This window comes from Pneumocystis murina (genome assembly GCF_000349005.2).
Source record: "Pneumocystis murina B123 chromosome Unknown supercont1.5, whole genome shotgun sequence".
NCBI classification, from domain to species: domain Eukaryota; kingdom Fungi; phylum Ascomycota; class Pneumocystomycetes; order Pneumocystales; family Pneumocystaceae; genus Pneumocystis; species Pneumocystis murina.
In genome coordinates, this window is record NW_017802363.1 from 440,663 (window position 1) to 465,343 (window position 24,681).

A 24,681-nucleotide genomic window follows, 5' to 3' on the forward strand; every position below is an offset into this window, starting at 1 on the left:
GTGGACATGTAATATATATTAATAGCCTGAAAGTTTGTTAGAAATGATAAGATTTTTCTGTTGTATTACAACACTTGCAGTCAAAAGGGCATATAAGTGTATTTTTACCCTTTCCAATGTTAAGTTCTTCTTCGTTATATATTGTAAATCCTTCTTCAGTTTTTTTATCTATTTTGAATTTAATAAAAGCTTAAAATTTGGAATACTTGTATATCACGTTTTGCTGATTCTTTTAGATTTATAAAATCTATATCTTCATTTTTTCGTTTAAGTTTTATTTGGGATTTTGATCCAAAAAGTTTATATGTATTAAGCTTTATAGATTCTTGTTTATCTTCAGATTCTATATTTTTTTTTGATTTTAAAGGTTTCAAAATATCATTTATTTCATTTTTAAGTCTGTCTATAAATATAGTTAGTTTAAATATTAATATTTCTAAGTAACTATTTTAAATAAAATAGTTACTTAACATTAGTTAAATAGATAGAACATTCCTGAACTTGAGTTTGTATTTAAAAGCGTTGATTTTTCTAATTCTGTAGAATATGTTTTGTTTTTCCTTTTTTTCTTTTTCATGTATTTTAAATTTTTATCAAATGATTTGTAATTATTATTTTAATAAAAAATTTCATGTTATTTTAAAGCAATTGCATAATAAAAAAGAATCAGTACGATTTTATTAAATATTTTGTTAATTGAAAATATGTTATAAACAAGAAATTTAAAACAAACACTAATATTTAAATATAATATATTTAATTTTGTATGTTTTATTTGAAAATATATAAAAATAAGGTTTTTAATTTTATTATATTTAGCAATTTTTTTTAAATTTTCTTCTACAAATTATTTTATAGATATTAAATTGCAATTTATTTAAAGAAATTATATATTGTTTAATTCAAAAATTAAATGTTTTAGAAATATATAATATTCTTTTAGTATGAAAAAAAATTATTTATTAAAAATATTTATTTTCATGTTTTCTAGAATTGTTTATAAAGATTTTTGGGAAATAAAAGGTATATGATTATTTCTTTGTTATTTTAATATAGTTTTTTAAATAAAATAACTATTGATAAAAGAATTTAACCTAACCCTCTTTTTATTAAATCTTTAAAGCACGTATCGAAAAAAAGCCAAATTGCATATATTTCATTTATGAATTAAGATCTTAAATTCTTTTTACTTATTAGATCTATATTATAGTATGTGGAGTTTTATTTATAAGAGATTGTATTAAAAGTTTACAGAAGTTATTTTTTATTTGTTTAGTAATTAAGACATTGGATTAGTGCATGAAATTGGACGTGTATAAGATTGTTACTTGATATCTTTTATTATTTAGATTATAAGTTTTAATATGGAGAGAGTGAGTAAAAGATATAGTACAGTGACTTTATATTTATCAATGGCATCTCATGAAAATGAGAATGTCGATGATGAACTAAGTCAAGGTATGTAAAGGTAAAATTTTATAATTTTGTTTAATATAACTATCTTTAAAGCTCAAAAATACCTAAGACAGCTGAAGTTACGTATCTCTGAGCAATCTAAGAAAAATTTTATTCTTGAACGTGACGTTCGTTATATTGATTCTCGTATTGCTCTTTTAATACAAAATCGTATGGCATTAGATGAGGTTTTGTTTTCTTTTTGAATATTGAGTTTGGTATTAATTTTCTTAGCAAAATGAAATGGTTAGACATCTTGATGATTCTTCAGAGCTTCAAAAAGGTGTATTCCCTGATGATCGGAAATTGCAAGTGAAGCTTTTTTAATTATTTTATAAATTTGTATTGATTAAAATTGTTAGAAATATGGGAATTTGTTCTTTCTTCTTCAAACAGAACCTCGTCACATAGCAACCCTATGTAGACTTGTTACTCTTTCCGAGATCGATGCACTTCTTCAGACAGTTATGTTTACTATTTATGGAAATCAATATGAAAGTCGCGAAGAACATCTTCTCCTTACGATGTTTCAGGTTGTTTTCTACGTCTGCGTATGTTTATATTTACTATGTATTAGTCAGTACTTTCTTCTCAATTTGATCATACTACTGAATTTGTTTCTCTTCTTCGATCTAATACACCTATTTCACGTATGATGACAACCTATACGCGCCGTGGTCCTGGACAATCATATCTTAAATCTATTCTTTCTGAGCGCATTAAATATCTTTACGAACATAACGAGTTTAACTTAGAAATTAATTCTTTAAAAGTTTATGATCAGATGATTCAGAAAATTGAGTCTGAGACTGGCCATCTTCCTGGAAATCTTGAGCGCAATGTATCATATGAAACTGCTGCCGCTAATGAGGCTGTTATTGCTATTATTGAGCCTCGTATAGCTATGCTTATGGAAATTGCTGATTCTTTTTTAAATGTTATTATTGGTTCTATCGATATTGTCCCGTATGGTATACGTTGGATTTGCAAACAGATTCGCAATCTTACTAAGGTTTTATTTTTTAGAAGTTGACTTTAGTATTTATTATTATAGCGTAAATATCCTGATGCTTCCGATTATTCTATATGTTCTCTTATAGGCGGTTTCTTTTTTTTACGATATATAAATCCGGCTATTGTTACACCACATGCATATATGATTATTGATGGTTCTCCAGGAGAACATCTTCGACGGACGCTAACTCTTGTAATATTTCTTTTATATCTTTAATTAATAAATTTATGTTTGTAGGTTGCAAAAATGCTTCAAAGTCTTTCAAATAAATCTAGTTATTCTAAGGAACCATATATGGCATTTTTATCATCTTTTATTGATTTGAATAAACCACGAGTAAATAAGTTTTTAAATGATCTTTGTGAAGTAAGTGATTTTTATGAGACTTTAGAGGTATGTTTTTATTTCGCTTTATTTTGTTTATCGTATATAGATGGATCAATATGTTGCACTTTCGAAGGGGTTGTTTTTGCATATTACTGTTAATGAAATGTATGGCACTCATAGTCTTTTAGAAAAGCATCTTGATATTTTGGTATATTTTACTTTTTTAATTCTATTTTTTTATTTATTATCTAGGCGCCTGAACCAGATTCTCATTTACGGATTTTAATAAATAAATTAGGATCTGCTCCACCTTTGTTGTCTAGATCTGAAAATAGGACTATTGAGTTACCTTTATATAGTAAATGGGGGAATTTTATTACGAGTATTATTTTTGTCTAATTTATTATAATTGCTAAGAGTATAGATTTAAATGAATCATTAGATATTAATCGGACAGATATTCTTTTTATTGAGGCAAAGTCCGTTTTCGTTCAAATTATTCGGTCATTTCCTCAGAATTCTAAAATTATTAAGCTTCCTTTAAATTTATTATTAATAGCAAGTACTGCGGCTACATTTAAAGATGCTCTTTTAGTACGCAAAGGAATAAAGGCTATAGAATATCTTAAGGAATTATCAGAATTGAAACTTATTGATCCTAACGATTTTTACAATCCTCTTGCTGAAGAGGTGGAACATGAAATTGCTCATCTTGGGTCTTTATATGAGGAGGTTTTGCGTGAAACGGAATCATTGGAATCTGTCTATAAAACAATAGAGGACCATAATGAGTATTTGCGTGGTCAGTTGGAACAATATAAATCATATCTGCATAATGTACGAATACATTCCGGACGTAATGAAAGTAAAATTGGCGTAATGGGTGGTGTTGGTGTTGTTTCTTTAGGTGGGAAAGAAAAAAAACAAAAGAAGCAACAAGTATTAGGACCATATAAATATACGCATTTTCAGCTTGAGAAGGAATTGGTTATAGCAGAAAGTAATGTTCCTGACGATAGGTCTGTTTGTTGAATATTATTTTTTTTATTTAATATTTAATAGAAGAGCAAATATTTATTTTACTATTATGTCTCCTCTTCCAGGAACGTTTGTTATTTCTTTACATTATAAAGGTAGATTATTTTATGTACTTTTGTACAATCATTAATTATTGACAAGGGCGAGATAGAGGACTATTAGAATTGAATTTAAAACTGGATGATCTTCTTGAAATGCAGCAGAGCAATGTGCAATATTTGGATCTTGAGTACGTTCAATTTAATGTGTCAAAAATATTACAATTGGTAAATCGACAGTTTTCTAGAAAGAAATGATTTTTGGAGTTCTTATTTTATTATTTTAATTTTGCTATTTATACATGTATAAAGGAATTTGCTATGTAGTTTTATTTGCTTATATTTCTGACTGGTACAGAAAAAATACTTAATTTGTTTTTAATGTTTAAATACTTCCTGAACGGGGAATCGAACCCGGATCTGTCGGAAAGAATATATTTAGCCACAGTTCGGATTTTTTGTTAAACTCTTAGAAATTTAAATTTTGCATTTGATTTAAAATAATTTTAGTCTCATTTGAAATTGTATACATTTTTTTAGTTCTTATTTTTTTACAACATTACTTTTATGGCAAGTGAGCTATAAGATTATAAGAATTTGTAGACTAAATGGTTTCTATTTTTAAAGGCTGAAATTTCTCATTGCGTTTATTGTTTTGATGTTCTTATTGATTATTTTGATAAAAATCATTTTCCTGGTCGGGAATTAATAAGAAAAGATTATAATGATACTTCTCATATGCCAACTAACAGGTCATTTTTGAATAATGATATTTTATTGTGAGTCATTAAGACTATCATTTTCTTTAAATCGACTATCAAATTTATAAGGAAAATAACTGATTAAAAATAGTCCTTTGTTTGTAACTTGGAATATAATAAGTTCTTCAGGACATAAGAGTTTGCGAGGATGTATTGGTACATTTAAGCCTCAGCCGCTAAAACATGGATTGCGTTATTATGCCTTGACATCGTAAATTGATTTTTTTTTGCTATTATTTTTGCAACTAGTTCCTTTTTAGAGCTTTGAATGATACTCGTTTTCCTCCTATTTCAGAACAAGAAGTTTGTTTTCTTGAATGCAGGTAAGTTTATTTAATTATAATGATTTAAGTTTATATTATTTGGTGTAACTTTATTAACGAATTTTGAAATTATTGAGGATCCTTTGGACTGGATTATTGGTATTCATGGTCTTCAGATATCTTTTTTTTATAAAAACAAGTATATGAGTGCAACGTATCTTCCATGCGTTGGTATTTTTTTTTCATATTTTTATTTATTAATGACATTATTACAGCTAAAGAGCAAAATTGGAGCAAGGAAGAGACATTAAATAATCTTTTTGTAAAGGCTGGTATGAATGGAGATGTTTTTGATTGGAAAAATCTCAATATGAAAGTAATAAGATATCAAGGATCAAAGGCCGAATGTACATATGATGAATATATGAAGATTATATCATAAATTCATTAAAGGTTGTTTTTATATGCTAATATATTGATTTATTAATGTTTTTTTTTGAAATATTAGAAGATTTTTAGAAAATTGCTTTATTATTATTAAATAGTGTAATAATGATAGTTTAGGTTGTTTTATCTATTAAAATTATTTATATAATATAAAATAATTTAAATTCTCATAATATATATAAATAGATTTTAGAAATGTTTAAAATTGTAAAATTAGAATTCTTCAATATAATTTTGTTGATTTTTTATAATTTATTTTTCAAAAAAATTAAAATATATAAAAAATAGGATAGATAATTTTTTATTATTTATATAAAATTATGGATTTATTTTGAAAATTTATAAATTTTATTTTATGGCTTTAATATTCTAATAATTTATAATTTTTTATATAAAAGATTCATATATTGTTTATATTTAGTTTTTATAATTAAAAATTTATTTATATGCTTATTTTTGAATAATATGTATTAAAAAAAAAAAATCAGATGTTTTTATTTTTAAAAAAATATTTTTATATTTGAATACTTTTTTGATATTTTTTGTTTAAACATTGAACTATTAGATATTTATTTTTGATATATATTATAAAAATGATATCATATTTATTTTTGGTTTAAATTGATTTTTTTATTCAAAATTATCTTATTAAATAAGAATTATAGAATGTTTTTATTTTAAAACGAAATTAATTACAATTTATTTAATTAATAGAATTTGAATTTTGCTAATATTTTTTGATTAATGTTTAATTTATTTTTGATTTTCTTTAACTTTTGCATTTTCTGCTGCACATGATAAAATACCAACAACCATTTCAACAGAACGTAAACTATCATCATTACAAGGAATAGGATATGTTACATATTTGGGATCTGCATCAGTATCTATGATTCCAATTGTTGGTATATGAGCTTTTGCACATTCGCGTAGTAAAATTTTATTTTGCATGGGATTTAAACATATTACTAAATCTGGTAAAGTTGAAAAATGACACATTCTTTCATCATTTTGAGTTATTTTTTTTCCATTTATTATAATGGAAGATTTTTTTATTTTTCCATGTTTAAGAACTTGATACCTATTAGTAATGGTTCCTGGTATCCATCTATCAAAAACATGAAATCCATTTGCTCTCTTTGCTGCTTTTATTACACAATCTTTTTGGTTCCTTTGTGTCCCTACAAAAAGAATTATACCTTTTTTTGCTGCTATACCGGAAACCACTGTGCATGCTCTACGAAGATGAGTAATTGTTGTATCCAGGTTTATTATATGAATTCCTTGACGAACCCCATATATATATGGATGTGTTGCTACATTCCAAAGTGATGTTGAATGGCCTATATGGACTTGAGATGAAAGAAGAAGAGATAAAGTTAAATGTTTTTGCGATAAAGGTTTATGGATATTTTCATGAGGCTGATATTTATCTAATAGTATAGATCCGATGTTTTTGTTTGATTTTGCTATAAAAAAATTAGATAAGGAAAGTTATTATAAGAGAATATACATAATTTTGTTCTAATTATTTGAATTTCATTTTTTGATAATGTTCGTCTTTGTGTTGTAAATTTTTTTATTAATTTATTTCTAAATAATTGAAATGGTGAATTTAAACAAAAAAATGGATTATATGAGTCTATAAATAATTTGGTATTTCTAATTTTGTTTATCAAGAAATTTATAGAAAAAGTTAACATAAAATTATACGGAAAATTAAAACGTGCTAAATTTATAATTAATAATTAATATTAGGATAAATGTATTTGATTTCTAAAAATAATGATGTTTTTATATATAATTATTATAATTTGTTTTTTTTTAATAGTATTAAGTACTATGTTGAAATTTAAGTAATTTTTAAATATGATTAATTATTGTTATACTTTAAAAATATTGAAAAATAAATTATTTGGAATGTTTTAAGCTTTTATATTAAAATAGTTTATGATTTTGTAAAATTAGGACTTTAGGTTTTTTATGATTTAAAAATTAATTTAATTTTTCATAAGAGCATTTTATTTATAAATTTAAATTCTAAAATTATAAAAAAACATTGTAAAGATATGTAAAATTCAATTAAGATAATTGGACATTCCCAATTTAATATTTAAAGAAAAAAATAATTGAATTAATATAAATATTAGATTTAGAAATTATATGCTGAATTCGAAATTTTTATTTATAAAATAGAACAAATTTATATTTATAAATATTTTAATAAACATCTATTTAAAATTATATTTCTTTTTTATATATTTTCAAGAGTTAATTAGATGAATAAGTTTAGTTTTATATATTTGATAATTTTTAAAACAATTGCATATGTGAAAATGATTATTTCGAATGAGATTAATTAGACAACACTTAAGTTTTAGATTCTGATAAATTTAAATATTGTACAATTGATATAAATAAATACTGTTTTTATTAAATATTGTTTTTATTAATAACCTTTTGCAATAATTGTTCTAATTCTATCGCTGGAAATCTTCCCTGTGTCTCTTTTATAACTTTTCCTAAAATCCATTTTAACACTTTATTTTGGCCTGATTTATATTGATCAACTTGTTTTTTATGGATGTTTATTATTTTTCGGCATGTTTCTAGCATTAAATAAGTGTCAGAAGTACGTTCATAGTTAAATGTTTTTATAATATCATAAATCTCTCGTGTATCACCATTAATTATGTTTAGGAGAATATATCTGGCTGATATATCTAAATAAAACTCGTAAGTAGGAAAAGGTTTCAAAATTATAAAACTACCTGTAATATATTCTAACTTAATAGCTTCAATTATAGAAGCCATTTGATCTGGTCTAACTGGATTTTTTTCAAATGGAATATTTCGAATGTTAAGTTGTCCTATAAGTTTATTAACAATCCTAAATCCTGTTATTATAATAGTAATATTAGAATATTAAGATACCAGTTTCCTGTTATCTTTGAATAATTTTTTGGATTTCCTAAAATTTTTAATATTTTCTCAAAATAATCAAGTGCATGATTTTCAATTAAAGTTTTAATCGTTTTCAGTGGTAATTCATAAGGATATGATAAATATTTCTGAAAAATATCATTTTGAAGCTCAGGAAGAGAATTTTTACATTCTTCTAATAGTTTCTAGATCATTTAGCTGTTAATCTATGTATTTTTATATGTTGTACTTTTGAAAGTATAATTTCAGGGAGATCTGGATCTGGTATGTATCTATATAGTAAATAAATATACATGTATATATCTTATTAATATACCTATAGCTTATAGTATCTTCTTTATCTCTTAACTCTATTGTGGTTTTTTTTTTTATATCATATCCAAGAGTTAGTTTTTCAATTTTTTTGCCTAAGCTAATAGTAGAAATCTGTCGTTTGATTTCATAATCTAAAGTTGTTAAAAAACTAAAATAATATTTATAGATATATTTTTCCTGTTGCATTAATAATTGATTTTATACTTGCTAAATTTTTAATTTCACACCTTGGATTATTACCAATTGATACATTAACGTCACATCTTAATCCCCCATCTTCCATATTTGCATCGCTAGTACCTATATTCCTAAGAATAGATTGAATTTCTTTCAAAGTTTCTCCTGCTTCTTTTCCAGATGAAAGGCATGGTGTAGTAACTATTTCGATTAATGATGATCCCATGCGATTAAAATCAACTAATGATCTTGATGGATTAGATAGATATGAAACTTTTCCTGTATCCTATAATAATCAGCGTATTTTTTATAGTCAATGATGTATAAACTTGTTCAAGATGTATTTCTTTAATTTTAACTATAAATAGCTCGGGTTGATTTTTTTCATTTGATTTGTATAACTTAATAAATCCGTTTTTAGCTAAAGGATCTTATACATAAGACAAATTTTAAAAGATGAGAAGATAAAAGTTACGATAATATTGAGTAATTTGATATCCAGAAGGCTGATCTAGATAGAAATAATGTTTTCTGTCGAAAGAACATTTTTTTGGAAATTCACATGACAAGGCCAATGCTGATTTAATAGCTAGAAGAATTGGAGTTTTATTTAATTTCTATCTTTATTAGTAGATTTTTAAAAATAGATAATATAACATCCTGGTTGAGTACCAGGAAGAGATACATCAAAAAAGTCTACTGAAGAATTAGGAATTTCAGAGGATTCATTTTTCGATTCTAAGTTCTAATTAAGATTATAAAAAATATTGTATTTTTTACTTGAAAATAATTTTGTAGAAGTTGCTAATCGAGCATGAACTTCTAGACCAATTGCTGGAATTAAGGATCGTATGGTACTATAGTATTTATAAATTTGTTTATTTTCTTGGATAGAGTTCCTTGGAAATATTGTGGATAGTTTCATTTTTTGTATCTGTATTTTATGTTTATAATTTAAAATTTTTAAATTGATAATTTTTAAAATTATTTTTTGTTGTAGTTATAAATAATTATGTTAGATATTTTAATTGAAATTGAAATATTTTAACTTATTTTTATGATTTTTATAAAATAAAGTTTTAACAGTCATTTAATTAAAAAATATGTTAAATTTTGAATTATTTGGGTTTTGTTTTAGGAAAACTTGTGTTTTTTTTTCTAAAAAAATTTACAAAATAATTTTTTATTGAAAGTTTAAAGACTTTTTATAAAATGTATTATTTTGATTTTTTAAAATTATATAGTTCTAATATTTAAAGATTTGTTTTTTTATTAAATGTTAATATTCTATATATTAATAAGATCAATCATAAAAAAAGGCAATGAATAAATTGAGGTTTTATAGTTATAAATATAATATATTCATATAAAATAAACAAGTGGTGGAACATTGATTAGTTTATATTTTAATATTAATTTTATATGTTTAATTATTGGTATATATTTATAAGTTTTAGTTAATGTTTATAATGAATACATGCTAATTTTTTAATTAATAAATCATAAGATAATGACGATTTAGTTTTAATATACCTCGTTTTTTTTTCTATTCCAATTCGTGTGTAGATAATTCGGATGGTGCTTTAGAATGTAAAATATCTTTTTCCATTTGCAATTCTTCTCTAAGCTCTTTATTTTCATGAAGGAAATCTGCAAGTCGTTCTTGTGCTCCCTTTTGATCACGTATACGAGCTTCTTTTTCTGCTTTTAATCTATTTTCTAGTTCTTTTAATCGCAAAATCCATTTTTTATCCTTTATAGAATCCAGAGTTTTTTTTGATAAATCTAACTTTGCTGAATTAATAGTTTCTCGAGAACTTATAGATGACTGCATTGTCTGTCTATTTTTCATGTTTTCACGTAGTTCAGACTAGTTTATTAGCTTAATATATATATGTATAATATTTTAATGTTTACTTTAATTTCATGATTTTCTAATTTAAGATCCACGATTTGTTTTTTTAGTATAGCTTGATTTGAAATACCTTCTTTAAGAGAGTTTTCTAGATGAGATATACGTTTTGTTCTGTTTTCAAGTGTAGTCACAATAATTCTACTAATGTTAATGTTTTAAAGTAAGATATTTAGTTATACTGATATTCCTTTAGTAGTTTGTGTTCAAGTTCTTTGCATTTAATTGGAAAATCATGAACCAATTTCTCAATATGTTTAATGCAAAGTGTTGAATTTTTACTAAAGTATGAAAAATTATTTGACGCATCCATATTTGATAGTTGTATATTATGTATCCATTCTGAATTTAAGAGAGCTGAAAGCCTTTTCCAAAATACCATAAGAAGATTGTTGCGTTCAGATAATTGATTATTGTATTGATTTTTTAATGCAGTAAGAATTTTACTATCCTTTATCTTAGTATGTTCTAAACTGGCAATTTTATTTTCACGGTTTGCTAGGATAGATCTAGATGATTCTGTAGATATAGTTAACTTAGAAAGTTGCCGTAATGCATATTTTTTATCAGAAATCTCTTTATTTAGTTTTTCTGAAATTTGCTGATTTTCATGAATCTTAAATATTAAAATTGAATAATAAATAAATCGCCTTACCATAGATTCTAACATTTTTTCCTTATTTCTCAAAATCTTATCCTTTTTTATTAGATTGCTATTTAATTCTTCTATTTTTTCCTGAGAAGTTAATAAATCAGACTTTAGTTGCTTAATAGTCTAAACCAGTCAGTGTTTATTATATGGCTAAGGAAATACCATGATTATTTCATTGATATTTGATGAATTAGAACCTAAAATTTCATTTAGAGACTTCTCCAAATCATACTGTGCTTCTTGAAAAGTGTTTACTTTTTCATTAGCTAGTTGTTTAGATAAAAGAGAATGGTTATTAATGTCCTTGAGTTCCTATTTTTATTTAATTAAAATTACGAATAATATATATAATATACTTTTCTATCTTCAAGCAATAAATCATTTTTTTCATCAATTATTTCAATATCCGAATTGTATTCGAATTTGTTTAAGTGATAATTTCCTTTTAAATATTCTATTTCTTCGTTTGCTTGAATAATCTTTTGTTCTAAGATATGATTTTTTTTTTTTAATTTTGATATTTCAAAAGGATTTTTTGAATTTTCCCTAAAATAATTTAGTTCTTTGAGAGAAGCTTCTTGCTGTTGAGTAAGATTATTAATTATTGCTTCTGCATGTGCATGTTTCTTTTAATATCAGAAATTAAAATTAAAATTTTAAAGTTAATACTTCTTTTAAATCTTGAACAGTTTCGCTATGAGAATGAATTAATTTATTTATTTGAATATTTGCTTCCTCAATTTTTTTGTAAAGATTATTTATATGGTCGTTTTTTCTTTTTAAAATTTCCTCATAATTTTCAATATCAGATGCCATCTAAATTATAAGTATTAATTATTAATGATTATATACATACTTTAAGCATTTCTTCTTCCCTCACACGAATTTCTACTCCTGCTTCTGTTTTAAAAGTTGCATATTCTTGAGACAGTGCATTAATTTCTTTAAGTATATTTACTTTATCTATTTTTATATTTTCGTTTTCATCATTAAGTTCATTGAGAAGATTATGAAGTTTGTCTAATTCTTCATTATAATTATCTTCAAGTTTAATCATTTCATTTTCTCTAAGGACATCGAGATTTTCGAGCTCTAAATTTAATTTTTTGTTTTCCTCTTTTAATGTTTGATTTTTGAATTTTAATTCTGCTATACAATCTCGTAATTCGTTATGAACCTATTATGAATTAATAATGTTGTATAAATCTAATAACATAAACTTTTATATCATATATATTATTAAAACTTTCGCTATCTTTTAGTTGATAAATGTTATATTTTTCATCATTATAGTCTTGGGTTTTTTGATAAAATTGATCTTTGTTAGATCTTAAATTTCTTGATTTAGTTATCAATTCTTCATTTTGTTTTTTAGCTTTATTAATGTCTTTAGCTATAAATTCGTCAAATACTTTCGCTGCATTATTTGGAGACAATCCATGAAGTCTTTCAACTTCAATTTCATATGCTTTAATTTTATTTTGTAATATCCCAAGCATTTTTTCATACGTTTCATATTTTTCATTATTTTCATCAATTGAGTTCTCTTGATTATGCATTTCCATGTCTCTAATTATACGTTTTAAGTTCTTATTTGTTTTGCTAAGTTCACGTACGGTAGTTGCTAGTTCTATATTCTTATAGGGTCATTAAAAATAGTAAATTATATTCTTATAGAATACCTGTTTTATTATTTCTTCTACAGATTCATCTCTCGACCTATCACGATATTGTTGAAGAAAGAAAACTTTCATTTGAAGATCCCATTTTTCTTTACGTAAGCTATCAATAACATTACTTTGCTCTCGAAGAGTAAGTCTTGCACCCGGCTTCTCTAGTTTCTGTGCCTTTTTCATTCCTTCTATATGCTCTTTAAAGTTTTTTATTGCACTTTGAGGTATTTTTATATCATTAATTCTTGTTGCAATAGTTGTATCAGTAGGAATTAATTGAGATGATATTTTTTGTGTTATAGGAGTTTCAATATTTTCTAGACTATTATATGGCGGAAGTAATGATATTATCTGTATATCTTGATTCTGTTCTTCATCAATAATTGGGAGACTTTTTTCAAGAATTGCTAGTGATTTTTGTTCGTGATCATGATTAGTACTAGTCTCACTGTCATCAGAATAATCTGATGATGCTGATATATCTGAAATAGATGATTTCTTATGCTTCATCGACAGGGATTTATTATAAGAAATAGAAGGTATATTTTTATGCTTTGTTTGTTCGACGTTGTTTATATTTTTTTCAAAATTGTTAATAGGAGTTAAATCTATAGATAGTGTATTTTCCAATAAAGTTGAATTTTTATCTTTATTACATATATCTAATTTCAATATTTCCGAATGTTTTGGTGATGATACAGGTAATGTACTAATTTCTGGATGAAAACTTTGTTCGAGAGACCCAAGTGATAAATGTGATGCGTTCACTGTTCGATCTTCATAAGGTGTATATGATAAGGACGATGACATTATGTTTCCAATTAAAACTTTTATTTTGTTTTTCTACCTTGTAAACATTATTAATTTTTTTAAATATTATCGGTGTTTTGATAGTTTTTATAATTCTTGAAAATTTATAATATTGAAATAAGGATAAAAAAATAAATGTATAAAAAAAATATAGTATAATTAAATATATCAATACTCTATAGTAAGAAAATATATAAATGCCTAAATGTTATTATGGAGTAAAATATATTCTCGAGTTGAATCTGCAAATTTAAGTATATCTTTTGGTTTGAGTTCAATATAGCGACTATCAAGAATACGTTCATTATTAAGAAAAGTTCCATTAGTTGATTTGAGATCGATAATATAAGGCCTAAGAAATTTAGTGTGAAAATATTGATAAAAAGTCATACTTTATTATATGTTCCGAAATAGTGTTTTTGGATTTTATTTGGCGAAATTGGATAACTGCATGTTGTTTTGAACATGATGGATGATCTAGTGGAATATCTGCAACCTATATTATATTAGTTTATAAATGTATTTATAAAAATAAATTCAATAAAAAAAATACCAAACGATCTCTTCCAAATAGATAAGAGCTTTTTTGATCAATATCAAAAATGCCTATTGTGTTAATAATTATAATGATAATATAAAAACATACTGACTTGTTCATCATTTTTAAATACATATAGTTGCCATAATTTATCAGGCTTATGAGCTTCAGATGGTTCATAATATTTTAATGGTATTCCGTTAATATGATTACTTTCTGCTGCTAATTTTCCCGAAAGTTCAAAATTTGGTTTTTCTGGTTCAGACTGGTTCTCTGGGGATTTTGATTGTTTTTGAGAATATGAACATTTGTATTTAGTTTTATTTTGGTTATTTAATTCGAACGGCATATTTTTGTGATAATTACATTTATTATTACTTGTGTATGATTTTGGCATTTTATACCCTTTATTCTTATAAATCTTATATTGAATATATTGTTTATTTGGATACTACAAAGAGTTGATTTTGTTTTTTAAATGATTATAATCTTTTATTAAACGTTTTTTTTAAAAAAAAACGTTTATTTTTAGAATTGCATAAAAAAAATTGATTTATGGAATCAAAAATATTTTTTCCTATATCTAGTTATTTTGATCAAAAACATAAGGCTGCAGTGTCTGTGAAAATGTAATCAATTCTATTATTTCTTTGTTAATATTGTTTTTTAGATATGATATTCCGGGCTCTGTAGTTGAATTTTGTCCTTTTGAACAATCATCATCTTTACTTGCAGTTGGTAAATATAAAGTAGATTAAAGAAATGAATTGAATTAGTGTTTTTGTAGGAAGTAAACAAGGAATAATACTTTTAAGAAGAATATTTTCTGAGATTGATGAACTGGGCGATGCTTCTAAATTTCAACAATTTAAAGAAAGGTATTTAATTTTAGGTATATTAGATGATTTTTATTGTTTTTTATAGTTGGTGTCTTCAGCAGCTTCTATATCTTCAGTTAGGAACTAAGGTTACGTCAATTGCTTTTTCTCCCACTACATATATAGACCTTATAGATTCTGAAAAAATTTATGTAACTTTGGCTATTGGATGTGAAGAAAATAGCGCGCGATTTCTTAAATTATCATCTAAAGCTAAAGATCCAAAAATAGTAATGCTCGGTGGAACATCGGGTCATCAAGATTTTATTAACGACGTTGATACTACATATCTTAATATTATTGCTAAAGCTGATGAAACTGAATTTACGGGTGATATTGTTGCAACTGGAGGTGATGATTGTACAGTAATAGTATGGAGAATGACTGATAACTCACCTCAATTATCTGCTTATAGCACTGGGTCTCCTGTAATTAGTGTAAAATTTCATAGATCTTATCCTCGAAGATTATTAGTTGGTGAATATAATGGGACTATAAAAATTTTAGATTGGGTAGAAGCAGGTGGAAAATGGCTGATAAGTTTATATGCGGGACTGACACCTTATAATTTTATCAAGTCTAATTCAACTGTTTGTCTTGCTGATGTAGACTGGGCAAGTAATAAAGATGATATCGGTAGAATTATTGCTGCAACTACTGATGGATTATGGCTTCTTTGGGATTTTGATGGGAAAAGTGACAATATAAGTATTCTTCCGACTATTAAAAAACGAATTGGTAGTGAAATAAATGTTAAACAGCTAATATCTCGTCCAGGGTATCCTGATATTTTTGCAATTTGTTTACAAAGATCTTTAATGATATCATTAACATCTCATATAAAACTAGTTAATATTTTTTCTAGTAGTAAGTTAAAATTAAAGTCAATGTTGTTTTAGGATTCTGAAATAAGTAGCGGATTTAATTGATATTGAGCTTCCTTTATCTGAGATATCGAAACCTGAAGACTCATATATTAGCTGGCATGCAAATGAAGGTATTATTGCTATTTCTCGTAATAGTAGTTTGATTATATCTTGTGTTATGAATAATGATGATTTTTTTGCAAATATGTCAGATTTTATGGGCTAAATTATTTTGATTTGTTTTTTATGTTTTGAAATTATAAAGTAATAAAAATTCGCGAATTTTTTGGAAATTTAAGGTATAAATTATAGGAAATAAAATAATGTATTTGTAGTATGCATATAAAATTTGGCTATATAATTGAAATATGTTTTATATTTATATGCGCATAGCTGGGCGTTCTATGTTTTTTCTAGGATGCCATACTTTAGAACCTAACCCTTCGTTTTCCAAACTAAGATATGGTGCTTTATTCCAGTCTATTTTGGCATCTTTATTTTTTTTGCAATTAATCATAAGTGAAATAGGTAGTTCGAGATTTCCTCGAACCAGAATAATTTTTTTATTGGAATTCAAATATTTATTTAAAGTTAATGTATCAATGGGTGTCAGAATTTGGAGTTCTTTAGACTTCCTTGATATTCCTCTTAAAATACAAAGGCCTATGCATTGACTGATTTTAGGATCAATAGGATTTTTCTCCATATTTAATATTGGTAGACAGTCTTTAGATTTTGTAATAATGGATTTCCATGTGTTTTCATTATTTTTTGTGATATCATCTGCAACTACAAAAGCCATAATAGTCCCATTTATGGCATAGTAAAATTCTTCTATATCTAATGTAGTATTTAAGACGGATATTGCGTCAATACCATTCAGATCTCCATCATACTTTACGATCCAAGGTTTCATATCTAGAAGATATGAATCAAATTCCCAGTTTGTATGGCAATTATCTTCAGAAATATTTATTGAGTGAAAATATGATATTATGGATAATTCTCGTAGATCTGCTGTATTAGTTTTTACCGTTCCACATGTATTAATAAATTCGCGAGCAGATGGAAGAGTAAGAAGTTCAACGGATGATGGAAGTATTAATTCGGTATCGAAAATTTCGACGTTAGTTTTAGGGCCAATATATACAAGATATGTGCAGTTTGATAGATTTATGATTTCATTTAAGAGTTCCAACCCCATACCTTTAGTCCAGCCAGGTGTATTAATAATAGTAGGAATATTTCTTTTATTTGTATTAAATATATCATTAATGCATAATAAAAAATGTTTTGGGTTATTTTGTGGTGATATATTTCCGAGAAAATGTGCTTTTGTAAGTGATGGAAGAGTACAATGAGTAAATGATGGATTGATAACAGGTTTTTTGATATAATGAGAACTAATTATTCCATGAGGCGAAAATTCCGGTTGCCCTAGATCTGTTTCAATATAATTGATTCCTTCTATTGTTTTATGTTTATTATATTTTCCTGTTAAAAACTTATTTATTAAATTTTTTGCAAATGTTGATTTTCCAGATGACTTCGGTCCACAAATTATAATCCTTGCAGTTTTATTATCAAAGTTTGAAGAATGTATAATATCTATTGCAGATAACCATGATTCTGGAATGTTTAACAATGGATGATTTGAAAAATCATCAATTATCTATATAAATTAGTAATGTTCTATGCAAAATTATAATTTTATTCCATTATATGTATTTTTTATTTCTTTTTTTTCATTTGGCTCCCATATGTATTTAGTAAATGGATGAAATTTCTTGATTTTTATTAAATTATCGTTAATACTTCTCACACAAATAATAGATTCTAAAAAACTATCTAACATCCGTATGAAGGAACATATCTCTTTAGAATGTATAAAACAACTCGTTTCAATTGAATTTTTATTTGATAATACTGAAGAAATTACTGGTATTGAATCAGTTGTTAAACTAAATATACGATACCATTGAGATGTATTAGAAGAGTCAAATTCTGATGACATTATAGAAATTATCCCTTTTATTACTTTGAATTCATAAAACCCTTGAAGAATAAGTTTCTATGTACTATATTTAATAATATAAATAAAATATGTTATTTTAACAAACTTCTTCTGTATAAAATCCAAAAATCTCAACTGTACAACCATTTTTGTCTAGAAATTGTTTATTAATGCTTGGTTTTGATATAATTTGTAGACTATATTATTATTATGTAGATAAAAATATGATTAAAATATACTTTTTTTTTATTGATATTTCATTTATATTTTTTAATACAATATCAGTATTAGAAAAATCAACTATATCTATATTAGAATTGTTTCTAGAAAAAATAGCATATTTTACAATTATTAGTTGTATTATGGTCGTTATTATTTTGTTCTGTTTTAGTTATAGCTTGAACTCTTTCATAATTACTATTGGTTCTTTTATCTTCTGTGTTTATAGACTTGTATTTTTTATGAGCTTCTAAAGCACTTAATGTCATTTCTTTTTTTTTTTAATTTTATAAATATTTTAAAAAAATATATTGATAAATGTATATTAACGCTAGTTTTTTATTATTTTTATAAAATTATAATGAAATTAAAATCGAACTCTGATGATTCAGACTCAACATTTGAAAATACTTTTCCGTATGTTTATAGATATAATGTTTTTTTTAATAATTATTTTTTAAAGGGTTTCAAAAACGAATTTTTCCGTACTTAATGATTTTCAACAAACTGACTTTTTACAACGTAAACTAGTTTCAAAGGAATATTTTTATAACAAGAAAATAGTTCTTCTTCGTTTTCCTCGGGAACTAACATTGTCTTCTATTGATGCTTTGATATTTGATTCTAATAAAATCAAAGAAATAAGAATTAAAGGTTCTGATAATATTTATTCCAGCTATAATGAGACAATAATGGATAATTCTTATGGATTAATATTTTCTTCGAATGGAAGTAATATCTATGAAATATGTAATGTTAAAATAATTTTAAAATATATATAACATATTATAGATCAGAATTTTCATTTTGCTGATCAAACCACTGTTACTGTAATGGAAAGGATCCCCGAAATATCACATATAGCTTTTGATACTCCCTCCTTAAAACGGAATTTTAGAAGTTTAAAAACAAAATTTAAGTCAAATGAATTTGATGATAATTTTGGAGATATTAAAATATCTGAATTAAAGATGCATTCCAAAAATATGACATTTCCGCATGTCGATGATGTAAATTTAAAAAGCATTGTTGCAAAAAAACATATGTATGGTGATTATAAAAATAATAGAAAAAAAATGAAAGTTAAAAAAAATAACATATAGACATATAAAACAAAATAGAATGCATTAAATGATATAAATAGTCTAATGCTATATTATTTTAAAGTTGATTCTGAAGTTTAGTTATCTAAACATAAATAATGTTTTATTTAAAAATAGTAATACATACATCTAGTTTTTGTTCCTCTAGCGTTTTATTGTGTTTTTTTATTTGAGTTTCTAGTCGTTTTCTATTTTTGTTAGTGATTTTTCTTCATAGTGTTTTGTATTTACATTTCTGTTTCTATATATTCTAAACGTTTTTCTACATTTAAAATGGCTTCTGATTTTTCTTGTTTTACAAGAACAGGCCCTGTTAATTTATAAATAACTGCCTCATTTTCTAAAATAGAAAATTCCTAAGAATGTCATATATGAATAAAAAAATTCCAATCTCTTAAACCTTTTGTACAAGTTTATTTTCTTGTAGTTGTGAATTAAGTTTCTGTTGTGCTTCTATTATTTTTAAAAGTTCTAAAGCTGATTTAGATATGTTTTATAAATTTTTTAATAATTTGCCATCATGAGTTTTTTGATAGTCTTTTGATACTTTTTCTAATTTTGATTCAAGAGACATTTTTAGGAATTAAAATCAATCCTTTTTTATGTAGAATATTGAAATTATTTTTGGTGGCAAAATATTTATGAAATAATTAGCTTGATAAATGGTAAAATATAGTATAAATATAAAAAAATATATTAATAGATGAATTATTGAGAATTTGAATATGGATTATTTTTTAAATTTTGTATTTCGATAAGTTTCAATCACTGGAATATCATTTTAAAAAAAAAAAGAGTAGTAATTAATACCAAAAAATGTCTAACGTTGATTTTTTGGGGGTATATTACTTAATATTGTTTTTTATCTTTATGTTTTCTTTTAAAATTTAGAAAGCTATTGGTATTGTCAAAAAGGCTATTGAAGAAGATAATGCGCATAAATATAATGAAGCATATAAGCTTTATGTTAATTCGTTGGAATGCTTTAATATGGCACTTAAATGTAAATTCTGTTCTAATATCATTTTTATTTGATTGGAAGTAGATGAAAAAAGTGAAAATGGAAAAAATCTTATTAAAGATAAAGTAATTCAATATCTCGATAGGGCAGAGGCTTTAAAGGCATATCTTCAAAAAAACAATGAAAATAAGAAGCATAGTTTGGTGAAATCTGGTGGAAATGAGCTTAGTTTAGGGAAAAAATGGTTAGGATTTATAAATTTATAGAATATACTTATATTGTTAATATTAGCTATAAGAGGAAGGATGGTGATAGTGATTATGATGATGATGATGATATTGATACAAGAAAGCTTAAAAATGCATTAGCAAGTGAATTTTCTTAAAAATGGAAATAATGTATAACTTTAAATAGATACTGTAATATCAGAAAGTCCTAATGTTAAATGGGATGATGTCGCGGGCTTGGATAATGCAAAAGAAACATTGAAAGAAGCTGTTATATTACCAATGAAACTTCCTCATTTGTTTAAGGGTAATAGAAAGCCATGGGTAGGAATATTATTGTATGGTCCTCCTGGAACTGGTAAGTCATATTTGGCAAAAGCGGTGGCAACTGAAGCCAAATCTACGTTTTTTTCTGTGAGCTCAAGTGATATTATTAGTAAATGGATGGGTGAAAGTGAACGGTAAAAATTACGTATTTTGTTTTATATAAAAATAATTTTATAAGTCTTGTTAAACAGCTATTTGTAATGGCTCGTGAAATGCGACCTTCGATAATATTTATTGATGAAATTGATGCTCTTGCTGGTATTAGGAATGAAGGTGATAGTGAAGCTTCACGAAGAATAAAAACAGAACTTTTAGTACAAATGAATGGTGTGGGTACTGATTCTACTGGTATTCTTGTACTTGGTGCTTCTAATATTCCATGGACTTTAGACCCTGCAATTCGTAGAAGGTAATCTATAATTTTTAATAATTTATTTCTAAATTTTTATAGATTTGAAAGACGTGTGTATGTTCCTTTACCTGACGCTACTGCTAGATTAAAATTGTTTAAATTGAATATTGGTGATGTACCGACTGAATTGACTGCTAATGACTATAAAGTTCTTGTAGATAAAACTAATGGGTAAAAATTTGTAAAATCAAATATTAACTATTAAAATACATAGATATTCTGGTTCTGATATAGCTATTGTTGTTAGGGATGCTATTATGGAACCAGTACGTCGGATTTATACTGCTACACATTTTTGTTATGTAAGTTTATAATTGAAAAATATGAGTATAATTTTTTTTATAAGGTTAATTGTCCTGATGGTAAACGTCTTCTTACACCATGTTCTCCTGGTGTTTCTGGTGCACAAGAGATGACATGGGAGAATGGAACTGTTGATACTTTGCTTGAGCCTATGTTAACTATGAATGATTTTCTTAAAGCTCTTAGAAATACTCGTCCTACTGTTAATTCTGATGATCTTAAACGTTATGTTGAATTTACAAATGAATTTGGTTTGGATGGTTAAAAATGCTATTTTTAAAAAATGTTATTGATTAATAGTTTAAGTATTTTTTATGAATTTTAAAATCAATAAATATTGTATATAATATATTATATATTTGATAAAAAAAACTACATTTTTTAAAAAAAAATAGGATTATAGATTTATAAATGTTACAAATATACATTTATATATTTAAATTATAATAAGATAATAATTACTAAATAAAATATTTAAATATAAATATATTTCATTAGAAAAATAATTTACAATTATTTTTTTATTTATTATATTTTTGAATATATAAATTTAACAAAATGTATTTTAGATTTATAAGAATATTAATATTATAAATAATGTAAATATATATATATATGTTATATAAAATGTATAAAAAATATAATAAACTTTTTTTTATAAAATAATTATTTATATAATATTAAAATAATGATAATATAAATATCATAATCAATTATCTATATCAATAATTTTTAAAAATATATATTTTTTTTTTTAAAATATTATATATGTTATAATATATAGTAATCTAAGTATAAATGTAGTATCTACATTTTTAAATAGAATTTATTATATATTTAATTATCGATTTTTTGATGAAAACTAATAATTAAAATAGACAATTTTACAATCATGAATACAACCAAGACTGATGAAATAATAAATAAAAACATAGATCAACAGAGAATCAGTATTTTAATGGATTGGCTTAAAAGTAAAAATATATATATACATTCAGCTATTAAATTAGGTAAACGTGATGATGGTTTTTTTGTATACACTGAAAAATTTATAAAAAAAAATACAATTATATTGAAAGTTCCCAAAAATGCCATTTTATCACCTAAAACATCATTATTATCTTTTTTTTTGGATAAAACTAAGATTCCAAGTATTCTTAGTGTTTGTATAGTTTACATGTATGAAAAAAGTCTTGGTCAGAAATCACCGTGGTATGGTTATCTTCAAATAATGCCGGATAAAGTAGATATTCCAAAATTATGGAATCATGAAAAAAAGTGGTTAAAGGGAACCGAAATAGAATACGTGGGAGGACTTGATATTGTAATGTTATCATAACTTTTAAAATTATATCAATCTAATACATATCAAGTCAGAATTACAAAGTGCATATAACGAATTAATATTACCATTTATAAAAAAAAACAAAGAAATATTAAATCAAAGAATATTTACATACAATAATTTTTTAAAAGCAATTTCAGTTGTAAGATCAAGAGTATTTGAAATAGATAAATTTCATAATTTAGGCTTAGTACCATTTGCTGATATGTATTTTATATATATATTTTTTATATATTTTAATAATAATTTTAGGTTTAATCATGCAACAAATGAACATATACATTTTCAAACTTTTTACAATGTATGTAGACATTGTGGATTAATATACTGCAAACATATATTTAAACTAAAAAAATATAAAAAAACACAATATGAAGATACATGTGATATGATTGTACACAATTCACCTAGTGCATTTGATGAAGTATATAATACATATGGAACACATGGAAACGATGTATACTTTAATCATTTTCAAACAAAAATAGTTAATATCTTATATATAGATTTTATTATCAAGATATGGTTTTGCTCTACATAAAAATAAATGGGATAGAATAAGTATGTCAAAAATATTTCAAAAAAATGACATGAAATCAGATAGATTATTATGGTGGAAATTGAACGGATTCAACGCTTCATATAAAATGGGTCTTTTTAAAAGATATTTTTCAAAAAATGATATAAAAAATTATTTTTCAAGTGACAGTAATAACCATAATGATAAAGAAATCCATTCTTATCATAATATTCAGTACTTGTTTCTTCAAGATAGTCTTTTTATTACATTTCCATCAGATCCTAGTTCACCATTAATATTTTTTATTATATTATTATCATTAAGTCATAAACTATTTAAAAATCTTGAGAAAAATACAAAAAAAACCAATATATATATATTGAATATCATAAGATTACAATTATTATATTTTCACACAGGTTCCATAAAAAATCTCAAATACCAAAAATATACAACACTTTTAATTATATTCAAAATAAACAAATTTTTATCAAATGCTATAGATAGTCGTTTAAAAAAATATAATCAAACATTAATTTTGGATAATCTAGTCTACGAAAATATAAAAACACAGGTATTTAATATATTTACTGATAATTATCTAAGTTTTAGGAAAATAAAAGAAAACATTGGACAAAAATAGTATTACAAAATGAAATAGATATACTAAATAATACAAAGAAAAAATGTATAAAATTGATACATAAAACTAAATTAATTCTAAAATACCAGAAATTATACTCATTTAAAATAAAAAAAAACTATTTTTAAATTATTACTTTTTTTGGTCAACTATAAAAAACATCAGAAAATCAGATATAATTATTTTTTACAGACAAATTATATATAATATGATTTCTATACAAAAACGAATAGTTCACTTATAAATTTATAGAAATATGTTCATATTAATATGTTAGGAATCTATACGTTTATTCATATATACATATATACATGTTATATATTATAAAATCATAAAAAGCAATTTTTTAAAAAGTATTTATATATAAGCACAATTCGCCATTAATGTTAAAGATATATATATAACGCAATAAACAACAGTCATATACATATTATTTCATGTCGATATATATATGATATATATATAATACTACCAATATATATAATAATATCAATACATA

At 24.3% G+C, this 24,681-nt stretch overlaps 13 protein-coding genes across 13 annotated transcripts; 6 read left to right on the forward strand and 7 right to left on the reverse strand.

Moving 5' to 3' along the window:
* On the reverse strand, positions 1–577 carry PNEG_00234 (hypothetical protein; the record flags this gene model as incomplete). The annotated part of the gene is made up of 3 exons (XM_007873912.1): positions 1–168; positions 218–444; positions 492–577. The coding sequence occupies 3 exons, from the start codon at positions 575–577 to the stop codon at positions 38–40; spliced, it is 444 nt and encodes a 147-aa protein (XP_007872103.1). The 3' UTR covers positions 1–37.
* Positions 578–1,364: 787 nt separating this feature from the next.
* Positions 1,365–4,131, forward strand: PNEG_00235 (hypothetical protein; the record flags this gene model as incomplete). Its single annotated transcript, XM_007873913.1, has 12 exons — positions 1,365–1,458; positions 1,510–1,643; positions 1,690–1,767; positions 1,818–1,988; positions 2,033–2,467; positions 2,510–2,662; positions 2,708–2,863; positions 2,904–3,005; positions 3,050–3,179; positions 3,222–3,816; positions 3,860–3,930; positions 3,977–4,131. The coding sequence occupies 12 exons, from the start codon at positions 1,365–1,367 to the stop codon at positions 4,129–4,131; spliced, it is 2,274 nt and encodes a 757-aa protein (XP_007872104.1).
* Positions 4,132–4,254: 123 nt separating this feature from the next.
* On the forward strand, positions 4,255–5,339 carry PNEG_00236 (hypothetical protein; the record flags this gene model as incomplete). The annotated part of the gene is made up of 7 exons (XM_007873914.1): positions 4,255–4,333; positions 4,384–4,397; positions 4,501–4,652; positions 4,726–4,845; positions 4,895–4,937; positions 4,987–5,128; positions 5,173–5,339. 7 exons carry the CDS (start codon positions 4,255–4,257, stop codon positions 5,337–5,339), a joined length of 717 nt encoding a protein of 238 aa, XP_007872105.1.
* Positions 5,340–6,097: 758 nt separating this feature from the next.
* PNEG_00237 (ribosomal protein S2) lies at positions 6,098–7,047 on the reverse strand (the record flags this gene model as incomplete). The annotated part of the gene is made up of 2 exons (XM_007873915.1): positions 6,098–6,813; positions 6,858–7,047. The coding sequence occupies 2 exons, from the start codon at positions 7,045–7,047 to the stop codon at positions 6,098–6,100; spliced, it is 906 nt and encodes a 301-aa protein (XP_007872106.1).
* A 730-nt stretch (positions 7,048–7,777) lies between these two features.
* PNEG_00238 (aspartyl/glutamyl-tRNA(Asn/Gln) amidotransferase, B subunit) lies at positions 7,778–9,704 on the reverse strand (the record flags this gene model as incomplete). Its single annotated transcript, XM_007873916.1, has 10 exons — positions 7,778–8,067; positions 8,116–8,234; positions 8,279–8,472; positions 8,517–8,559; positions 8,604–8,733; positions 8,807–9,065; positions 9,109–9,209; positions 9,255–9,368; positions 9,437–9,517; positions 9,560–9,704. The coding sequence occupies 10 exons, from the start codon at positions 9,702–9,704 to the stop codon at positions 7,778–7,780; spliced, it is 1,476 nt and encodes a 491-aa protein (XP_007872107.1).
* A 507-nt stretch (positions 9,705–10,211) lies between these two features.
* Positions 10,212–13,884, reverse strand: PNEG_00239 (hypothetical protein). The gene is made up of 11 exons (XM_007873917.1): positions 13,026–13,884; positions 12,564–12,980; positions 12,200–12,520; positions 12,013–12,159; positions 11,700–11,969; positions 11,506–11,655; positions 11,347–11,466; positions 10,874–11,307; positions 10,697–10,832; positions 10,313–10,649; positions 10,212–10,259 (listed from the first exon to the last, which is right to left on the reverse strand). The coding sequence occupies exons 1-10, from the start codon at positions 13,824–13,826 to the stop codon at positions 10,326–10,328; spliced, it is 3,120 nt and encodes a 1,039-aa protein (XP_007872108.1). The 5' UTR covers positions 13,827–13,884; the 3' UTR covers positions 10,212–10,259; positions 10,313–10,325.
* Positions 13,885–14,027: 143 nt separating this feature from the next.
* On the reverse strand, positions 14,028–14,713 carry PNEG_00240 (hypothetical protein; the record flags this gene model as incomplete). The annotated part of the gene is made up of 4 exons (XM_007873918.1): positions 14,028–14,178; positions 14,219–14,322; positions 14,380–14,432; positions 14,473–14,713. 4 exons carry the CDS (start codon positions 14,711–14,713, stop codon positions 14,028–14,030), a joined length of 549 nt encoding a protein of 182 aa, XP_007872109.1.
* A 194-nt stretch (positions 14,714–14,907) lies between these two features.
* Positions 14,908–17,574, forward strand: PNEG_00241 (hypothetical protein). Its single transcript, XM_007873919.1, has 5 exons — positions 14,908–14,981; positions 15,035–15,102; positions 15,152–15,242; positions 15,289–16,109; positions 16,159–17,574. The coding sequence occupies exons 1-5, from the start codon at positions 14,920–14,922 to the stop codon at positions 16,332–16,334; spliced, it is 1,218 nt and encodes a 405-aa protein (XP_007872110.1). The 5' UTR covers positions 14,908–14,919; the 3' UTR covers positions 16,335–17,574.
* Positions 16,488–18,610, reverse strand: PNEG_00242 (hypothetical protein; the record flags this gene model as incomplete). The annotated part of the gene is made up of 5 exons (XM_007873920.1): positions 16,488–17,780; positions 17,931–18,179; positions 18,229–18,319; positions 18,362–18,422; positions 18,469–18,610. The coding sequence occupies 5 exons, from the start codon at positions 18,608–18,610 to the stop codon at positions 16,488–16,490; spliced, it is 1,836 nt and encodes a 611-aa protein (XP_007872111.1).
* Positions 18,611–18,702: 92 nt separating this feature from the next.
* Positions 18,703–19,444, forward strand: PNEG_00243 (hypothetical protein; the record flags this gene model as incomplete). Its single annotated transcript, XM_007873921.1, has 3 exons — positions 18,703–18,758; positions 18,805–19,091; positions 19,134–19,444. The coding sequence occupies 3 exons, from the start codon at positions 18,703–18,705 to the stop codon at positions 19,442–19,444; spliced, it is 654 nt and encodes a 217-aa protein (XP_007872112.1).
* Positions 19,445–19,502: 58 nt separating this feature from the next.
* On the reverse strand, positions 19,503–20,018 carry PNEG_00244 (hypothetical protein; the record flags this gene model as incomplete). The annotated part of the gene is made up of 5 exons (XM_007873923.1): positions 19,503–19,529; positions 19,572–19,632; positions 19,676–19,800; positions 19,845–19,886; positions 19,992–20,018. 5 exons carry the CDS (start codon positions 20,016–20,018, stop codon positions 19,503–19,505), a joined length of 282 nt encoding a protein of 93 aa, XP_007872114.1.
* A 218-nt stretch (positions 20,019–20,236) lies between these two features.
* Positions 20,237–21,939, forward strand: PNEG_00245 (hypothetical protein; the record flags this gene model as incomplete). The annotated part of the gene is made up of 8 exons (XM_007873924.1): positions 20,237–20,447; positions 20,490–20,649; positions 20,697–20,776; positions 20,820–21,093; positions 21,138–21,368; positions 21,411–21,542; positions 21,586–21,673; positions 21,718–21,939. Exons 1-8 carry the CDS (start codon positions 20,435–20,437, stop codon positions 21,937–21,939), a joined length of 1,200 nt encoding a protein of 399 aa, XP_007872115.1. The 5' UTR covers positions 20,237–20,434.
* Positions 21,940–22,546: 607 nt separating this feature from the next.
* On the forward strand, positions 22,547–24,310 carry PNEG_00246 (hypothetical protein; the record flags this gene model as incomplete). Its single annotated transcript, XM_007873925.1, has 5 exons — positions 22,547–22,998; positions 23,048–23,226; positions 23,272–23,476; positions 23,526–24,113; positions 24,152–24,310. The coding sequence occupies exons 1-5, from the start codon at positions 22,567–22,569 to the stop codon at positions 24,308–24,310; spliced, it is 1,563 nt and encodes a 520-aa protein (XP_007872116.1). The 5' UTR covers positions 22,547–22,566.
* Positions 24,311–24,681: the final 371 nt, after the last annotated feature.